The sequence below is a fragment of the Denticeps clupeoides genome, chromosome 5 (genome assembly GCF_900700375.1).
Source record: "Denticeps clupeoides chromosome 5, fDenClu1.1, whole genome shotgun sequence".
In the NCBI taxonomy this organism is placed as follows: Eukaryota; Metazoa; Chordata; class Actinopteri; order Clupeiformes; family Denticipitidae; genus Denticeps; species Denticeps clupeoides.
Genome location: NC_041711.1, coordinates 18876630 through 18893726, shown reverse-complemented (window position 1 = coordinate 18893726; position 17097 = coordinate 18876630). Strand labels below are relative to the sequence as shown.

General features: G+C 42.1%; 1 protein-coding gene across 4 annotated transcripts; it reads right to left on the bottom strand.

Annotated features, from left to right (window-relative positions):
• Positions 1 to 250: 250 nt before the first annotated feature.
• Positions 251 to 15249, bottom strand: LOC114790606 (integrin alpha-6-like). Of its 4 annotated transcripts, none has more exons than XM_028980806.1 (26): positions 14958 to 15248; positions 9397 to 9515; positions 9056 to 9135; positions 8693 to 8954; positions 8423 to 8554; positions 7608 to 7818; positions 7052 to 7245; positions 6664 to 6758; positions 6380 to 6507; positions 6188 to 6277; positions 6044 to 6105; positions 5773 to 5942; positions 5527 to 5670; positions 5167 to 5282; positions 4577 to 4733; positions 4400 to 4483; positions 4237 to 4316; positions 4071 to 4145; positions 3810 to 3912; positions 3426 to 3599; positions 3227 to 3319; positions 3034 to 3144; positions 2769 to 2867; positions 2458 to 2586; positions 2219 to 2330; positions 1235 to 1370 (listed from the first exon to the last, which is right to left on the bottom strand). In XM_028980806.1, the coding sequence occupies exons 1-25, from the start codon at positions 15131 to 15133 to the stop codon at positions 2259 to 2261; spliced, it is 3156 nt and encodes a 1051-aa protein (XP_028836639.1). In that variant the 5' UTR covers positions 15134 to 15248; the 3' UTR covers positions 1235 to 1370; positions 2219 to 2258. The 4 variants fall into 4 exon arrangements, 3 of the variants coding, with proteins under 3 accessions (XP_028836638.1, XP_028836639.1, XP_028836640.1); XM_028980807.1 differs by having other exon boundaries at positions 1240 to 1370; positions 2228 to 2330; XM_028980805.1 differs by lacking the exon at positions 2219 to 2330 and having other exon boundaries at positions 251 to 1370; positions 14958 to 15249.
• Between the last annotated feature and the right edge of the window lie 1848 nt (positions 15250 to 17097).

Here is a 17097-nt window from a genome sequence, read left to right as displayed (position 1 = left end):
CATGTGAAGTAATACTGGTTGTGGCAGCAGGTGGTGAGTAAAATAAAATGAAACTTTTTATTTTTTGTTCCATAATTTTTATAATAGCGCTTAGAGACCTCAAGGGGGCGACAATGTGTTGTGACTCAACAGAGGAAATACTACAGTGCCTCTAGGTAGAAGGAATTCCTATAAATAAATTAAAAAAAAAAACTTAACCTTAAACATTCTACATCAACAAAAGTATTTCAAAACTGACACTGACGAGAAATTACAATTGCAAAAGATGTGAACTTTTATTGTAAAATGAAGTCCACAAAGACAGTGGTCAAGACTTCCTTCACTAAAGTCATTCAAAATACAAAGACCATTCATTGTTATTTTCCTTTTGTGTATAGATTTCATCATTTCCACAGAATATTTCAACCTGGTCACCTATTTGCTTTTGCAATAAAAAAGGTCAATATGACCTCAATACAACACAAATACACATCAGATTAGCATGTCTGAAGTCCAACTTCAAAAACAAAATGAGTGAATTCTGTCAAATACTGTTTTCGTATCAGCACAGTGAAATGTACTCATTACAATCAAATTTGCTCCAAAGTTGTGTGGGACCACTGCAAACTCAATCTTTTATTTGTCTGTACAATGAGGGTTGGAGGTTGGGTGTAGAAAGCCTAAAGATTTCAGCCATGTGGTATCAAATCTCTGACTATCCTAAACAGATATGTACATTTGCTTTTTGTAAAAGAGACAGGCTACAGACTATAGAAAATAATAATTCGCTTTGACCCATGCCTGCATCTCTGTGCTGAACAAAGCTTCTAAGGATGGGACATTTGTTCTTTTTCCAAATCTTTGGCCAACACATTGCAGTTAGTTATTCAGAATAAATACAGACTTAATGAAGAAATGCTTCCAATTATACATCAAACATAAAAATGACATTATGTTTTTTAAACATAAGTGTTCCAATGGGCTGACAACGTTTTTTTTAATGCCACTGGTTCTAAAGATGTATTGTGCTTTGAAAAGGTGAGAAAGGCAGTCGGAATGAGAAGGCAGTAGTTACAGAATCCCTTGAGGAATAGCTTTTTAAAAAATCTTTAAAATAAAAAATAAGATCATTGAAAAGTTCAGATTGTGCAAACACAGTCACCGCCAAGGTTTCAAGAGTGTATTTGGTTTTTAATTTGGCGAAGCCTCAGAACGTTCTGGAAATCCTAGGAGTAGCTCTCATTCTCGCTACAAGAACTTATCCACCGCTTCTTCCCCACAGAGTCCAGCTCCCCCTTCCTGGGTTTAAAGTGACGCTCCTCCTTCTTAATGCGCACAGCGCTGTAGCTCGGCACGCTGTCGTAGTACTTTGAACGTTTAAAAAATCCACACTGTAGAAGGAAAGAGAGGTTTTAACAGCGTATTCAAATGTATTTTCAGTGACAATTTCATTGCTTTGCAGAATGGTCAGCACTCCATCACAACATATACCGCTGAGCAGAATAATACTGATAATGTTAATGCTGATATTGTATATGTTTTGCACAGAAATGTGTAATGTATATGTTTATATACAGAAACTATGTATATAGTGTTCAGTATATACATGACACATTATAACTGGTTTACTGCAATATATTTTAAAAGTTACAAATACTACTGTTTATAATATAGCCTTTTGGTAGAATCTACTGTCGAAAATTACTATAATTTTTATTCTCTTCATAGACTTTTTCACAGACTCTCCATTTAGATTAGCTTCAATTGGATTACATTGTGCTCAATGGTACAGGTGGTGATCTGTTAAAAGGTTTTTATAGTATAACCACTTTCGTAAGAATCAGGCAGAACTGGGTCAAAGAAGAGAACCTACAGAAAGTAAAGATTTTCCAAGAGAAACCAAGCAAGTGCAGAAAGCTGAAAGGTCAAGTTACTAAAGCAAAAAGAAAAAAAAATGTGAATCCGATTTCAAGCTATGAAATGACAAAATGCTGCATCTGCCAAGACATGTATGTGAGTCATTCGCCCCACCCCATTTCTCTCGCTCACGCATAGTGTGCTGCCAAGATTTATGGTGTCATGACTGACTGCTGCGCAGAGAAAGCCACCGCCACCCAGGAGTGAAGGCATAGCGATTTACCAAAGGCATTAGCAGGCACTGCCTGATCGTTCCTGCTGCCAGAAGTTAGTGCGAATCACCCCACCCTGCACACTAGCAGGAAAGGAGTACATCAGTTACCCCACACACTCTCTCTCGCTTCCTCCCTCTCTCCCCCTCTCTATGCATCTGAAGTGAGTTTCTCTGTCTTTGAAGAGTCATGTCCTTTGTTGTCTTTCCCGAAGAAGCCACACTACAAAAGGGAAATAAGAGTTTGATGTGTAACTTTTGAGTGCTGAGTCCGCTCGACGTGGCACTCATGTTGTAGGAAAGCCGCCTGTGACCACTTGATCTGCGCCTCCCGCCCCACCCTCTCCTACCTTCCACAGCAGAAAAGCCAGCAGCCCCAGCAACAGCAGCCCCAGCAGGATGGCCACCAGGATGATCCACCAGGCAACTCCTCCCCTGCGCAGGAAGGACTTCTTCTCGGGGAACACAGTGACGCGTGCCTGCAAAACACACAGGAGTCACATCGCTTGCACATCACCTGGCTAGAAAACAGAATTGTTTTTCACGCGATGCCTAAAATATGTCAATTATCCAGTCTGAGAAGTGAGCAAGTGTGCCTTTTCTACTCACAGCAAACATTAACACTAATATTACTACTAAGAATAATATCTGACTGTCTCACCAATGTATTGCTGTCCTTCAGCACCAAGTGCTCATCTGCTCCGTCCAGATTGAGAGACGCTGTCACCACCAAGTCCAGGTAGTTCATTGAGGGATAGTCCTGTATCACAGTGGAACAGATACGCTCACATACATCAGAATCCATCAGAATGTCCCAATCCTTTTGATCATTGACTGATGCAGCATGTACAATTGAGGTTTTGTGGTCTGTGGGAGTGACTGGACTAAGTGGAGAAGAGGAAGAGCTCATTCTGCTGCTCTCTCACCTCAAGGAAGGTGGTGTTCCACAGGCGGGCGCTCAGCCTGACCAGGGCAGTGCTCTTCATCTCAGTCAGGGGACACTTGATCTGGACACACTTGGCATCTTCACTGCAGGACTGGGTGAATCATTATATAAGTGACCCGTCTGAATTCATTACACTGCAAAAGATATAAGCCCAACCCTCAGAGGAACCTTACCAGGGTTTTGTTTTTCCTTTTGCCAAACAAAAATGAGAACTTTCCATCAGCATCACCACCCACATCTCGCTTGGTCCTTGATGCTGTAGAATCCTTTCAGCAAAGACATTTCTTAGTCCATAAAAGCCAAGCACATAGATTATTTAGCCATCCACAAAAGAACTGATTAACAAAAGCAAAATGAATTTCAGCCTGATACCTCGTTCACTTTCAGCATGTTGACCTCCTGCTCATTGGTGCAGCGTGTGCGAGTTATGCCCTCAGTAGTGATCTTCATGAGATACAAGAGCCATTTGCCATCTTTGTTGTATTTGGGCCACTGGATGGTTAAAGAGGGTGTGCCATGCTTCAAAGGCTTCCCAAAATTAGATATCTAGAATAGACAATTGAACAATGTATGCCACAAATTACGTAACGGAATTTGTAAATCAATATTTGATCAATGTCTGACTTTTTTTTACATTAAAATTTACATTACATTGCTTGCAGCTTGAATAAACTGTGTTTGTTTTCATCTGTATGTATTGATACCTTTGCACAGTACTGTATGTGTGGTGAATATGTGGTATGTGAGGTCAATTACCCTGAATTCATAATCAATGTGGCTGCCTATGTCTGTTTCAGTTGTCATGGCACTCTCTCCTTTCGACTCTCCTCCAAAAAAGACTTGTGTGGGCTTGGCACCTCTGCAAAGACAAACAGGAAGCTAATGTCATATGTGTCATTTGTATGTGAATTTTGATTTGCTGCTCCTCAAAGCATGAGGAGCAGATTCTGAACAATAAATAGCTGATTCTGAACAATAAACATTTTTTATTTTTGGACAGAAGGGGAATGCCCCTACCCAATAACTGACAGCATGAGCTCAATCACCACTTTGGCTTTAGCATCCACATCAATCACGTTCTGCCGACTTGTCCTAAAACGAATTTTAACCTTTTAATTTATTGGACTTGTGTACAGCTTTCCACTTTGAGCTGTAACTCAAACTCTACTGTAAATAAACTTACGTAAAAAGCTTTAGATGGATGTCTACCTCAGTTGTTTTCAGAGAAATGCCACCAGTGTTCAGAATAATGTAAAATGTCACCTGAAATCAAGAATATATATGTATATATATATATATATGGTGCAGCGATATATAAATATCATTTTTTATCTATTGTCTCCTACCTCAGAATCCCTTTTAAAAGGATTTCCCAGCTCACACGTGGCATTTGATCCATCCTGATTGGCCCCGCAGGCCACCTGTTTATTCTGTAAGAAAAGACCCAGTCAGACATTCATTCAATGATCTGACCCATCATGACACTTGCTGTGTGTTAGGGGCGTGACTGCAGAAATTCTCACCATGTTAAGGGTGCGAGAGGCAGAGTATGAGAGAGCACCAGGCATTGAGGCATTCAGATAAGTTTCATAGGCATCATCTCCATTCTTATTGGTCACAGTGACTTCCAAGGCTATTTCCTTCTGGTCACTTAGAGATATCAGGGGCAAGTCTTTGTCCCTGAAAAGAAACAAAATATTCAGTCGGGTTCACAGAAATAGCATTAATTTTTTAACAAATGAATTGCACATAGGCAGTAGTCAAAATACAGCTATATTAATGTTGTCATATTTTAGGTGTTACATATTTTCTATTTTCTATAAATAATTAAACAGTGATTTTGACATTCCTAACAAATATATATCAATATAAAAATATATATCAACATGTTTTCACCAGGCCATTTTTTGAAAAAAGTAAAATATGCTTGATAAAAATTTGGATATGTTAATTTAAAAAATACTTATAATATGTCCATATATAAAAATCCATTTTGAATAAGTGCCTTTTTGATCAGCTGTTTGAGCACATGCATTTATCTACCAAGTTAATCACCTGACCACCAATGTTAAATTATACAAGAGATCTGTAACTGTAACAGAAATAAACTCACAAAGGCAGGGGAGTGAAGACATCTTTATTTGGCTCGCGGGAGCAGAAGCGGTACTTCAGCTGCAGGTTGCTCTCACAAACATTGTCACTGCCGCACCCCTCCTTCAAAAAGTTCACCTACGTTCAACACAGACCACACCACTAACACAGTTAATTCACACAAAGCGTGGACATTTCATGATGCTCTTCTCCAGAGTTGCTTCCCATCACTGATTACAGAATCAGTCCCACAGAGCAAAAAAAGGACTAAATATAGTGGCAGCAATTTGCATGACATTGTGGTTTTAACTGGCTGTGACACAATAAACACACAAGACAGAACTAATTTTCTGAAGTCTTTCGTAAAATTTGTCAGGGTTACCGAGCTGAGGACTGAAGCTGGCTGGCTGGCGTCGAGGACAGGCTTCAGCTGAGGGAGGTTACTTTGTCTGCGGACACGAGGACTGTCCTGGAGATTAACCATGACCTCAATTGGGATTCTCCGGACTTTGTCCTTTATGTTGTCCTTAAATGCAAACAAAAGGTTGAGCTCTCTAGTATGATTCTACAGAGTGTCCCTAAAGTTGAACAAAAAAATGTCCATGTGATTGGCTGGATGGTGATATACCTGCAGCTTCAGTTCTTTGGTGATGCATTTCTTCTGGTTCTGGCCAAGCAGCTCCAACGTCCCTGTGCTCTGGTAAGGTGTGTCACCAGGGGATGGATTCCGGAACTGGACTCTGGATGGCAGTTGCTCATTCCTGCGTTCCCCCTCAGCTTGTATTGTGTAATTGACCACTGAGGGTGAAAGAAAGAGATTAAGACTCAAACTCAGCACCTCACTGAGTAAATGACGGGAAAGGGCTGAGTAAATTATGATGAAAACAGGTCTCACGTACCCACTTTTGGGCTGTACCCTTCAGGCTTGGCTGTGTAGGAGAAGCAGGCTTCTATTGTAAGGCTGTTGAACATAATTGCTGAATTAATTTAATTTTAAATGTTGTTCATTTTCCTCCACAATTGAATAGGACAAATGCTCTCACCATATGCTGTCACCACAGTTCTTCTTTGTGAGGTCCAGATCACTGGGTGTTGTAGTGACAACTTTTTGAATGCTTATCACTGGCCGTGCCCTTTACAAGAGTCGTGGGAGAAGAACCAAGTCATACCTCAAGCAACATAAAAACTGAGACAAATAAAAGATTTTCTGAAGCAGAAAGGATGACACTCTTCACCTGTATATGTTCACCACATTCGACAGAGAGCCGACAGCAATGTCAGGGTAGCTGTTCATATCCAGGTCCATGTTCCCAGCAAGGGAATACCCAAACAGCTTGATGTTGGGGTCTTTAGCACTTAGGACCTGTTGAAATAATATTTCATCACACATCACAGTGCTGGACTGTGCAACAAATTAATAAACGTTTTAGCTATACATGCTGAGTGACTATAAAAAATACAATTACAGGTCAGCATTGTGACTAACCTTCTGGTTTCAGCTAAAAAACACAGTACTGACCTGTGCAGGCTTGGTACTGAACTTCTTGTTGGTTCCATGGTAGATGAAGACGTTCCCAGCACCATTGTTATCATATGGCGCACCCACTGCCACGTCTAACAAGACAAAACATAACTTTGTTATACAAGATCTTAGAGTGACACTTTATTATTTATTTGAAATGTGAAGAAATCAGCAGTACGAGGAATTGGGTTGATTATTTGCCTGATAAGACTGTTGGTGCTACTGATTCAGTAGAGTCCTGAAATTTTTGGAAATATTATGTTGTTAAGCCTTTGTAGTAATGTGAACCATGTCATGGTCAGAATATTCTCAGCTCTCATGTAAACTCAGTTACAGGATCTGGATGTCACTGGGTGCTAAAAAATATAATAATGACCACACAGACCTTGGAAGCCATCTAGGTTGATATCTCCAATGTTCTCCACTGCCAGACCAAACATGGAATCCTTCGTTCCCTCAATGCGAATGGGTTTGAGCTTGTCCCACACTCCTCCCTGATTTAAGTACACATAAATGGCTCCACCAGCATCTCCATCTCTGACAAAATGCTGGGGGGCTCCAACTACAAGATCCTCCCACCTATAAAATGAAGACCACATGTGAATCCATAATTTGAAAAAATGCCCATGTTTGCTTCCTCTCAGTTTTTTTTTTCTATGTTAGTAACATAAAAAAATATGAAATACTTGTCAAAGACAACACAAGTAAACACCAAATGTGGTTTTTAAGTGAAGGATTTTATTATTAAGCTTGAAAAAACAAACAAACCTACATGGCCCTATGTGGCGAAGTGATTGCCCCCCTGTTAAAACATACCTTAGCAGTGGCTCATCATACCTGAGTGTAATATCTCTAGCCACACCCAAGCCTGATTAATGCCACGACTGTTCAAGAAATCACTTAAATAAGATCTGCCTGAGCAGGCAGCCTGGTGTTCTTACCCGTCTGCATTAAGGTCGAGGACAGTGAGGTCATAGCCAAATGAGGAGGCAAGCCCCTCCCCCTCCAGCACCAGCACACGTTCCATAAAGGTTGTCTGCTCAATCTTTTTTAGGAACACTACTGCCCCACTGTGATAAGCTCGCGGGGCACCAGCAACCACTGTAAGCTCACCCTTCTTTACTATGGCCTTTCCAGAGTCCAGTGAGAAGCCTGTACAAAGCCAAACAGTGGAACAACAACAACCAGATGCATGAATGTCGATGATGATGATGATGAGCATACTAATCGCAACACACTCTGCAATTACAACGTAGGCTGCATGAGAACAGAACAAAATCACAATTCAGAACCATTAATTCCTTAGATTTACAGTTAAAAAATAACATTGTAATAATATTACATTTACAGCATTTATCAGACCTGATCCAGAAAAATTTACAGTCAGTAGTTACAGGGACAGTCCCCCCCCTGGAGCAACCTAGGGTTAAGTGTCTTGCTCAGGGACACAATGGTAGTAAGTGGCATTTGAACCTGGGTCTTCTGGTTCATAGGCAAGTGTGTTACCCTTATTATTCGGGGCAGTGGTGGCCTTGCGGTTAAGGAAGCACCCCCGTAATCAGAAGGTTGCCGGTTCGAATCCCGATCTGCCAAGGTGCCACTGAGGTGCCACTGAGCAAAGCACTGTCCCCACACACTGCCCTGTCATGGCTGCCCACTGCTCACTCAGGGTGATGGGTTAAATGCAGAGGACAAATTTCACTGTGTGCACCGTGTGGGCACAGTGGGCACTTCACCTTTTGAGTGTTAGACCTACCCAGGTAGCTGCTGGCTGGAACAGGTAGCTCTTCAGATTGTTGTTTGTTCTCTGCAGTTGATTCAAATGGTCCATCGAAATATAAACCCATGTCCACCAGGGTGGCATTCTTCTGTTCAACCCTCACTATGCCTGCGGTTTCGCAGAAAATATATAATTATAAGAATCTCATACATAAATGAAACGCCTGCATGTGGAATCATATTCAATCCAGATAAAAATGCCCATGTGGCATCTGACAGTGCAGCTGCTCTGTTACCCTCCACCTACCTTTCCAGTTGAACGCTCCAGGTGCTCCAAACACCAGGTAGTGGTAATCTTTAGTGAAGGTGGCAGAAAGGCCTTGCTGGCATGAGCCGTATTTCTCATGCCCACGAGTGCGACCCTGGCAGAACTTCCAGTTGCCCCCGTCTTCATCTGTCCTTGGGTTGATGGTCAAGTCTTGGCTGAGCACGAAACAGCGTCCTGTTATGTCACGCGACTCCTGAGTGCTGTTGACACGGTTGCGACGCTCATAGCGATGTGCGCACGTCTGTAAAAAGGTGGTGGAACCATTCATCAAAAAAGTCACTTGTTCCATGATCACAATTAACATTACCCACCACTCACACACTCACACACACACACACTCACCAGAACCTTCCCTCCTGGGCCCTGGCTCTGGACCGTCACACCCATCCACTGGTTCTGTTTGCTTTCTTCTTGAATGTTCTCTGAACACAAAGGAGCACATCACAAAGCAGGTCTATGTTTGTGGGTCTGTGTGTGTCACATGTATGCATGTGCCCATGTCATGTTATGTGGCATGACCACTTTCAGTTGTATTTTACAGAAACTGTAAGCTGTTGTGTTTTGCATGGAAGTTGAGTGAATGTTTAGTTCAACGCATTTGTTGTGTGCACTCACTGTGTGTCTTCAGTTAAAGTGTGTGTGTGCATGTGCATATATAGTGTGTACAGGCATGCACCACTTACCATCTTTGTCAAAGTCTACACGGGTGCACCCTGCATTGATGTCACAGGTGTAGAGACCCCCAGTGATGGTGGCCTGCTGCTTACCCAGAGCCTTGGCCCGTGGAGCCCCAACCAAGAGCCTGGAAGGATGAAGAGAGACAAGAGGGGTGAGTAGTGAGGGCGGACGAGAGATACAGGGGCCTGGGAGGAATCCTAAAAGTGGTGATACGACGTAATGATGTCAATCTTCATAATTAACACATAACTAAATTGTGCTTTCACAACAGGATTCATCTGATGGATTTATACTTGATAATACCATACCACTTGTTGTATGAAACACACACAGAGTTCCAGTTACAGGAACAGTTTCGGGCTTAAGTATCTTTCTCAGGGACCTGAACCTGTGACACTGTAGCAAGTTTGATACTAGCCTCCTTCCACCATTTTCACAATATGTCTGCCCTTGCAGGTAATGACTAGAGATCGAGCTCTGCCGTTCTTTCATTAGTGTCCTGCTCTGATAGAAAATAAGAGATGCTATTGATTTGACAAAAAAGCAGAAGAAGAGAGAGCAAAAGACAGAGGACCCCTAAGGGCCTGCTGTGATTCTGGTTCCATGCCATTCTCCACACTCCACACCATTCTTCTGCTGTGTTCAGCATCCATCCACATACTTCAGTGCAGAAACAACAGCCTTCAGTCAGTAATACAGAGAATTAGGGGGTACTAGTGGCCTACTGGGTAACACACTCACCTACAAACTCACAGGTTCAAACCCCACTTACCACCACTGTGTCCCTGAGCAAGATACTTAACATTTACATTTACAGCATTTGTCAGACGCCCTTATCCAGAGCGATTTACAACCCATAGTTACCGTAGTTTGGTTATCCGTAGCTTTGTGTGTGTGTGTGTGTGTGTGTGTCAATTATTCATCAGCTTCTGTGTTACTGCCAAGGAGTGATAGAGATGGACTGCCTTCCAGGATAGAGTGAGCCTGCTATTGGTGTCAGCGCAGGGTTGGTGATGATTTGTATAAGAAAAGTGGAAAAGTCTAAAGTATAGTACAGAATATAGAGTATCTGTCCATGTTTGGAGGTACTAAACAGCACAGACTAGGTTTAAGTCCAGTGTCATGGTGTCCATTGCATAACATTCTCTTAAAATGTGAACAGTTGATCTAATTCACCAGAAGCACTTCGGGGGGAAAAAATTATTTAATCGGATCAAAATATACATAGATAGATACAGCCAACAGTGTAGGGCAGTCTTTTTTCTTTAGGGACAGATGTCTACTGTTCAGCGCCTAATTTTAGGTCTGATTTAAAGCAGAAAAGGAGGAGCACATGATTTAATAAGTAGGTTGCCTGCTGCCAGTCACGCTGAACTTTTTTTTTTAGGGCTACAGTATCATTGGCTCTTCTGTGCACATTCAAACTTCAGAGCACTGAGAATAATTAGGATATTTAACCGATGCATTTGCAGCGAGAGAGATGGGGATGGAAAACAACAGGCAAAAACTGAAAGGCCTCTCACATCTCTCTTTGGCTGAAAGGTCACAAGTGTCCTTTGGAAACAAAGTCTTCCCTTTTTTAGCAGTCTTTAGCAGTCTTCATTTTTCCACTGAGTGTTATAAGAAAGTCTACACAAGTGACAGACACAGAAACACATAAAAACACATAAAAACTAAAACGTAAAAAATTAGCATTCTATAATGTTAAGACTGAAGCTCCCATACCGAAGTGGGAAAACATCAATGCCAAGAATCACCATAGTGAAACATACTGCTCCCCACCCACCAATCAGAATCAACCTAATTATAATAGAAACTATGCATTAGTGGAAAACAGGAAACCGGGAAACCATGAATGAATTAGAGCCTGAAAGGATAATATGATTTGGCAGAGGATCTTCTCTCTAACAGTCTGGCTGTACCGATGGACAGACAAGAAACCCCGATTGTCATAACAGGGATTTTTCTGAAACAGTTATCAAAATGTATGTAATAGAGTATATAGTACAGCCAATATAGTCTTGGTGTTGTTTTGCCATCATTGACATAATGTATTTCAAATTGATTTCAAATACAGAGCTGTGCAATGCTGAGCAGTCCAAAGCAAATTATTACAAACGTGCACAATTATTTAATTGCACATTAAAAAAAGCAACCAATTCTCATGCTGCCTCAAACTAAACAGCTAACTATTGAGCTACACAACCCTGTGACTTTAATTCTTACTTTTAGCATGATTATGACATGCTTTTTTGAAGAAGAACACAAGCAACTGCAGCAAAATGTCAGAGGCATGTGGCAGGTAAGGATGGTTGAGCATTACATTTACATTTACAGCATTTATCAGACGCCCTTATCCAGAGCGACTTACAATCAGTAGTTAGTAGTAGTCCCCCTGGAGCAACTTAGGGTTAAGTGTCTTGCTCAGGGACACAATGGTAGTAAGTGGGATTTGAACCCGGGTCTTCTGGTTCATAGGCGAGTGTGTTACCCACTAGGCTACTACCACCTCCAATGAGCATGGTCATGGTTGAGCATGGTTCACATACCCGAGTTACAACTCCAGATGTGGATCATTCCTTTACAGCATTACGCTGTAAAGACCACATTAGAGCTTGAGAGACAAAACAGAGCCAGTCCTTCTCTTGCACAGCCCAGGTCAGCAGAAGGTCAACATTTAGAAAAAAAAGGCCTTTAACAACTAACCTTTCATATTCCTCATATTCCTCCAACTCCACTTTCAGCAGGATGCACCTAATAAAATTGCAATATTGTGAAAAAGTTCATATGTTTCAGCAATTGAATTAAAAAAAGGTAAATCGGTAGATGATTATAGCTGATTTCACTCATTATCTTGAGTAACAAAATATTTGCTGGATAGACAGTGGAAACGTGAGAGGATATTCAGAATATGATGCTCTAAGTATTTTTGAGTACAGCCATAGGTTATCAAAAGAATATTAAAGCCATTATGAGCCAGTCCCACAATGAGAGTTCCCCAGGACGCACCGTTTTGGTGTTTGTAGCTTTAAATGCTAATGAGGAGGAGAGAGGCTGGACAAGGAGGAGAGCGGCATTGAGGGAGCATTCGCAGAAATTACATCATCAGCACCATACACCAACAACGTTGTTTGGCATAGACAGGATGTTGTGTAACTTTTCCCCTTATGATGTCATAAGGGGAGAAATTCCAGATCCAGCCATCTGAGCTGTCACTCTGAAGGGCAAAGCAGAATCGCCAAAGCACTCTTTACAGCCACTTAGAGCAACTGCAGGGCCATAGACAGGTTGGAAAACTTGTATTAATGTTAATTTTCATGTCAGAAGACCTATAAATTAGAAAAAACCCTACATTCAGAGTAAATGTTCTGAAAAAACACTTGAAATTATTGGAGGTTGATGTAGTCTGTTGTTCCCAACTAGCTGTCAATAAGCTCAGACATGACTATGCAGCAGCAGTAGGACATCCCATATCCAATTACCATTTCTGGGCCCCTTCCATGTAACATAGTTACAGCATTAATAATGCCACATTGCTCAATATTTCTACACAATTAGAAAAAAAATGCCACAAATGTCAGCAGGCATTGCAGCATTAGAATGCAGCAGCATTAGAAATACTCCATAAACGTGGTTCAGTATCTGCTATAGACAGGAAACCTGAATCAAAGGAAGGAAGACACATTTTTACTCACCCCTCCCTTTTAATATTGCCCCAGTGCACTCTGGGATATGGGTCTGGCTGCATAAGGTATGCCAATCTTGCCGTTTAATTAGTGAGTGTTTTTGATTTATCACATGCAGAGGAAACGGCAGCAGTAAGAACCCAAGCAACTACTGTACACTGTACATGGACACTGTGACATGAAGCCTCTTTACTAAATTATCTGTCATCCTGGCAAGGATTTAACATCTGGATCCAGCAGAGCTGTACAAGTTGAGGCACATAGAGATGTGAGCTGAGCAGAGAACTGTGAGCTGTTTTTGTCTAGATTGGACCAAACTAGTGTAAAACCCAGTCAGATCCTAAAATGTTCAAAATTAAGTCATACACACTTTAACCCAGCACGTCCCTACATACTGCAGCTTGTTTTTCGACTAGGAGTGCCAGAACCTGCCCAATACAAAGAAGACAGAGAGCTCTGGATCAGTGGGCCTGGTACTAGAGAACATCATACCCAGATGCAGGAATAGTTTACAGTCCCAGATCCACTCGCTTTGATGCCACCTCAATGTAGGGCAAATGGTCACACAGGGTCTGTGAGAACTGTGTGTGACTCTAAATTCAGGCTAAAGCCAGCAGTTCTTTTTTGTCTGACCTTCACCTGCCATGAATCATGCTAAGATTTATTTTAAGTCCGAAATAGCCTCTGGAACTTTCCTCTAGTAAACAGCCTGGTTACCATGATGACTATGGTGCTTCTCGTATCTGTGTGATGTTGGCAAGTGAATCTCAGAGCAGAAACTCAGATCTGGTTTTGCTGTCTGGGGTTGTATCTGTAACCCAGCTTGACGTTTGGCTTTGATAGAGGACTTAGTGTATCTATCAATTGCTTTCACACACACACACACACACACACACACACACACACACACACACAGTACTGGTTAGAGTAAGCAGATTGGGGGAATTGTGGACTATTTAGCACGTTGGAGCAACATGCTGGGACTGGTTTGGGCCAGCTGACACACACACATACACAAACGCACACACATGCATACACACACGTCTTGCACTGGCAAACACACAAAGGTCTGCTGAATAAAATGAACTCCTCTCACTCCAGCCAAGACAGGCTTTGGAATGCTACACACTCATAGCCTCCAACCCTCAGACTCTGACACACACACACATTTTCAGCCCTGCCCTGGCCTCCAGGTATGTGAATCACACACACACATTCACACCTGGAGGTTACACATATGGGTATGGGTGGGTGTTACTCTAAAATGAATCATCATTATTTTAACAAGTAAGCTAAAGTCTAATTAACCCATTATAAATGCACACATAATAATTTACAGATTAACAGAGATCCGTGGGTGCAAATAAACATGAGTTCATAATGAACGAGTGTCGTAACAACTGTATACATGTATGTCCCTTAACAGGAAAGGTCATTTCTGCATTTACTGAACCAAAATGAAAACATGTAATAGCCTTCAGAATAATTCTTTCTAGGTGACATTGGTGCATGTTTCCAAAATACACATATCCACACACTGTAACACTGCATTCACCTGTATCTACACTGTCTCTACACACCCTGATGTCAGCTGTGGAAGTAACACACACACACACACACACACACACACACTTCAGTTCTAGTCCCTTCACGCATTCCTGTGAATTTACTGCCAGGGCCCAACTCTGAATTCTTTAACCCATCTGAAGAACTCAAGGCGTCTTTAAACGGTGCATCATTATTAGTGACCTGCTGACCGGTGTCCGACCCGAACGGAACCAACTTTTTATTAACTACCTGCGGACTGATTCGGCCCACTGACCCGTTAATGACCCAAAGCAAACCCCGCGGACCAGAGTTACAAGGAAGTCGCGTCTTACATTCGCTTCTCGCTCGGCTGCAGCTGTCGGTGCATGGCCAGCGAGAAGCCGAACAGGCTGTCCGGGTCCCCGCTGCGCGTCACCGCGTTCTCCGTGTCCAGGTTGAAGGCGGCGGCGCGCCGGCGCAGCAGCAGGAGCGCGCAGAGCAGCAGCGCCAGAGTCCCGCGTGGGTGCATGGCCAGGTGAGCGCAGCTTCTCTCTCCCTCTGTGTCTGTGTGTGTGTGCGTGTGTGTGTGTATGGGTGGGTGCGAGCGCGTGTGAGTGTGTCCCTCGGCGGAGTGACCGGGTGACTGGGTGACTCCGCCCCTCCCCGCCGAGCCCGCTGCGCCGTGCGTCAGTGCGCGGGGGCTGTTCCTTCACCTGCCGACGCCCAATCATTTATTACTGACAGTTTATGAAAAAGATGCAAATATATGAAACAAATGCATACATGTTAAAAACATATTTTAAGGGTCAGTCGTGATCTCACAGGAGGAAATTCACACAGTAGCTGAGCCACGCCCTGTTCTCAGCCTGTGGATGTTGGTCAGTCAGTGCATAAATCTGCATGGATGGAGAATAATAGCTGATTGTGTCTGTGTGTGAAACTAAATTCGATTTTAGCTTTTCTAGTTATAGAAAATTTATATAAAATGTATAAATTATAATGTGATTTGTGATTTTTCTACACAACGAATCTGTCAATCAGAATTGTTTTTTCAAACACTGAACAGAAGCCTGAGATATAAATGTTGTCAGTCACAGCTGAACACTGTCAACCAAAATGGACACAATTGACTAGTTTGTACAAAAAATAGTTGTAAATCATGAACTAAGGTGCCAATCAACTCAGAAAAATATTTAAAATCAAAGTTAAGCATGTAAATGAAACAGCTTATTATCACATTGGTGGGATATTCCAGTGGTGCTAGCACACAACTGTCTCGTTCACTAACCTGCCAATTATAATCTACACATTTGGTTTAGACGTTGTGTTCATGAGATGCCAACATGGAGGAGAAGAAACCCCACATGAAGGACCTGATAGTTATCTTGTTGAAAGCCTGAATTCCCCTGCTGATATACTTGACTTCTATTCTATCCGTCGCTCTTTTGGAAATGAAACAGGGCCCCTCTGGGTGCGATTTTATGACTGGGTGTGCCCTCATCAAAGCCAAAGATCTACCTCACTAGACTGCACTACCACACCCAGCACTCTGCCTTTCACCTTCCCTCCTTCTCAGTGTCGTTATATAATCATACAAGATGTCTTGACTGAACAGCAACAGCCTTGTTCTGGTCATGCTTTAAAATTGATATAACTACCTCACTACTCCACATGCAGATATTGTATGTGTAGATGATAACCTTGTATAAAATCATCCAGTGAAGTGAGGATTTGAGGAAAGGAGGAATTTGGGTGGTTCTGGGAGGGGATTTATAGAAGGATGGAACAGAGGATGTAGGGCTAAAAGGGAGGGGCAGGTCCTAGTCACCCGGACATTCTGTACACCAGGCCGATCAATATAGACAGTCGTCTCTGACTCATGTGGTTGAGGGTATGGGTGGATGTGACGCACAGGTCATCAGGCATGCTTCTAGGTCCAGGTCCAAGCATGTCTTGGATATGTGGAGTCTTTATGCAATGAAGCACCCTGATCACTGCACTTGTTAAGGAAGGAAAATTTACATCCCTGTTGATTTTCTCAAACCACAAGCATCCAATCCACAACATCTCAAGCCTTAACCCTAAACTGCTAGACATAAATGTTGGAAAACAAGTAATCATCTACATTTGTTTAAAAAATGGGACTGCAATACAGCTCCTATATGTAGCAAAACTAATTTACAATACATTGTGATAATCTATCACAAGGATGCACTGTGTAGGCCTGTGTTTTCATGCATGAGATAAGGTTTAATTATGACTCCGTTTTAATTTTAGAAAGCTATAGTGAGAGGTCACGTGGTGCATTCGCTTGGGAAGACAATAGCTTGCAACAGAAAGGCCATCATGTGACAAATGTGAACAAAGAAACAGATGCAAAAATGATTGGTGAAGAAGCCTATTTAAGACAGAGCGGGTGGACCTTTCAGTCTCACCATGAATCCACTGCTGGAACATGATGATGAAATCAGTATCAGTATTGATTCTACTTAT

What these genes read in the sequence shown, in the direction of transcription:
- LOC114790606 (XM_028980805.1), bottom strand. Translation starts at nt 15,133, where the DNA reads ATGCACCCACGCGGGACTCTGGCGCTGCTGCTCTGCGCGCTCCTGCTG. An exon ending in ACATTGATTATGAATTCAGG is followed by an intron (nt 3,600 to 3,809) that starts GTAATTGACCTC and finishes TGTCTATTCTAG; the next exon opens with ATATCTAATTTTGGGAAGCC. An exon ending in TGAAGGACAGCAATACATTG is followed by an intron (nt 2,587 to 2,768) that starts GTGAGACAGTCA and finishes TGTGTTTTGCAG; the next exon opens with GCACGCGTCACTGTGTTCCC.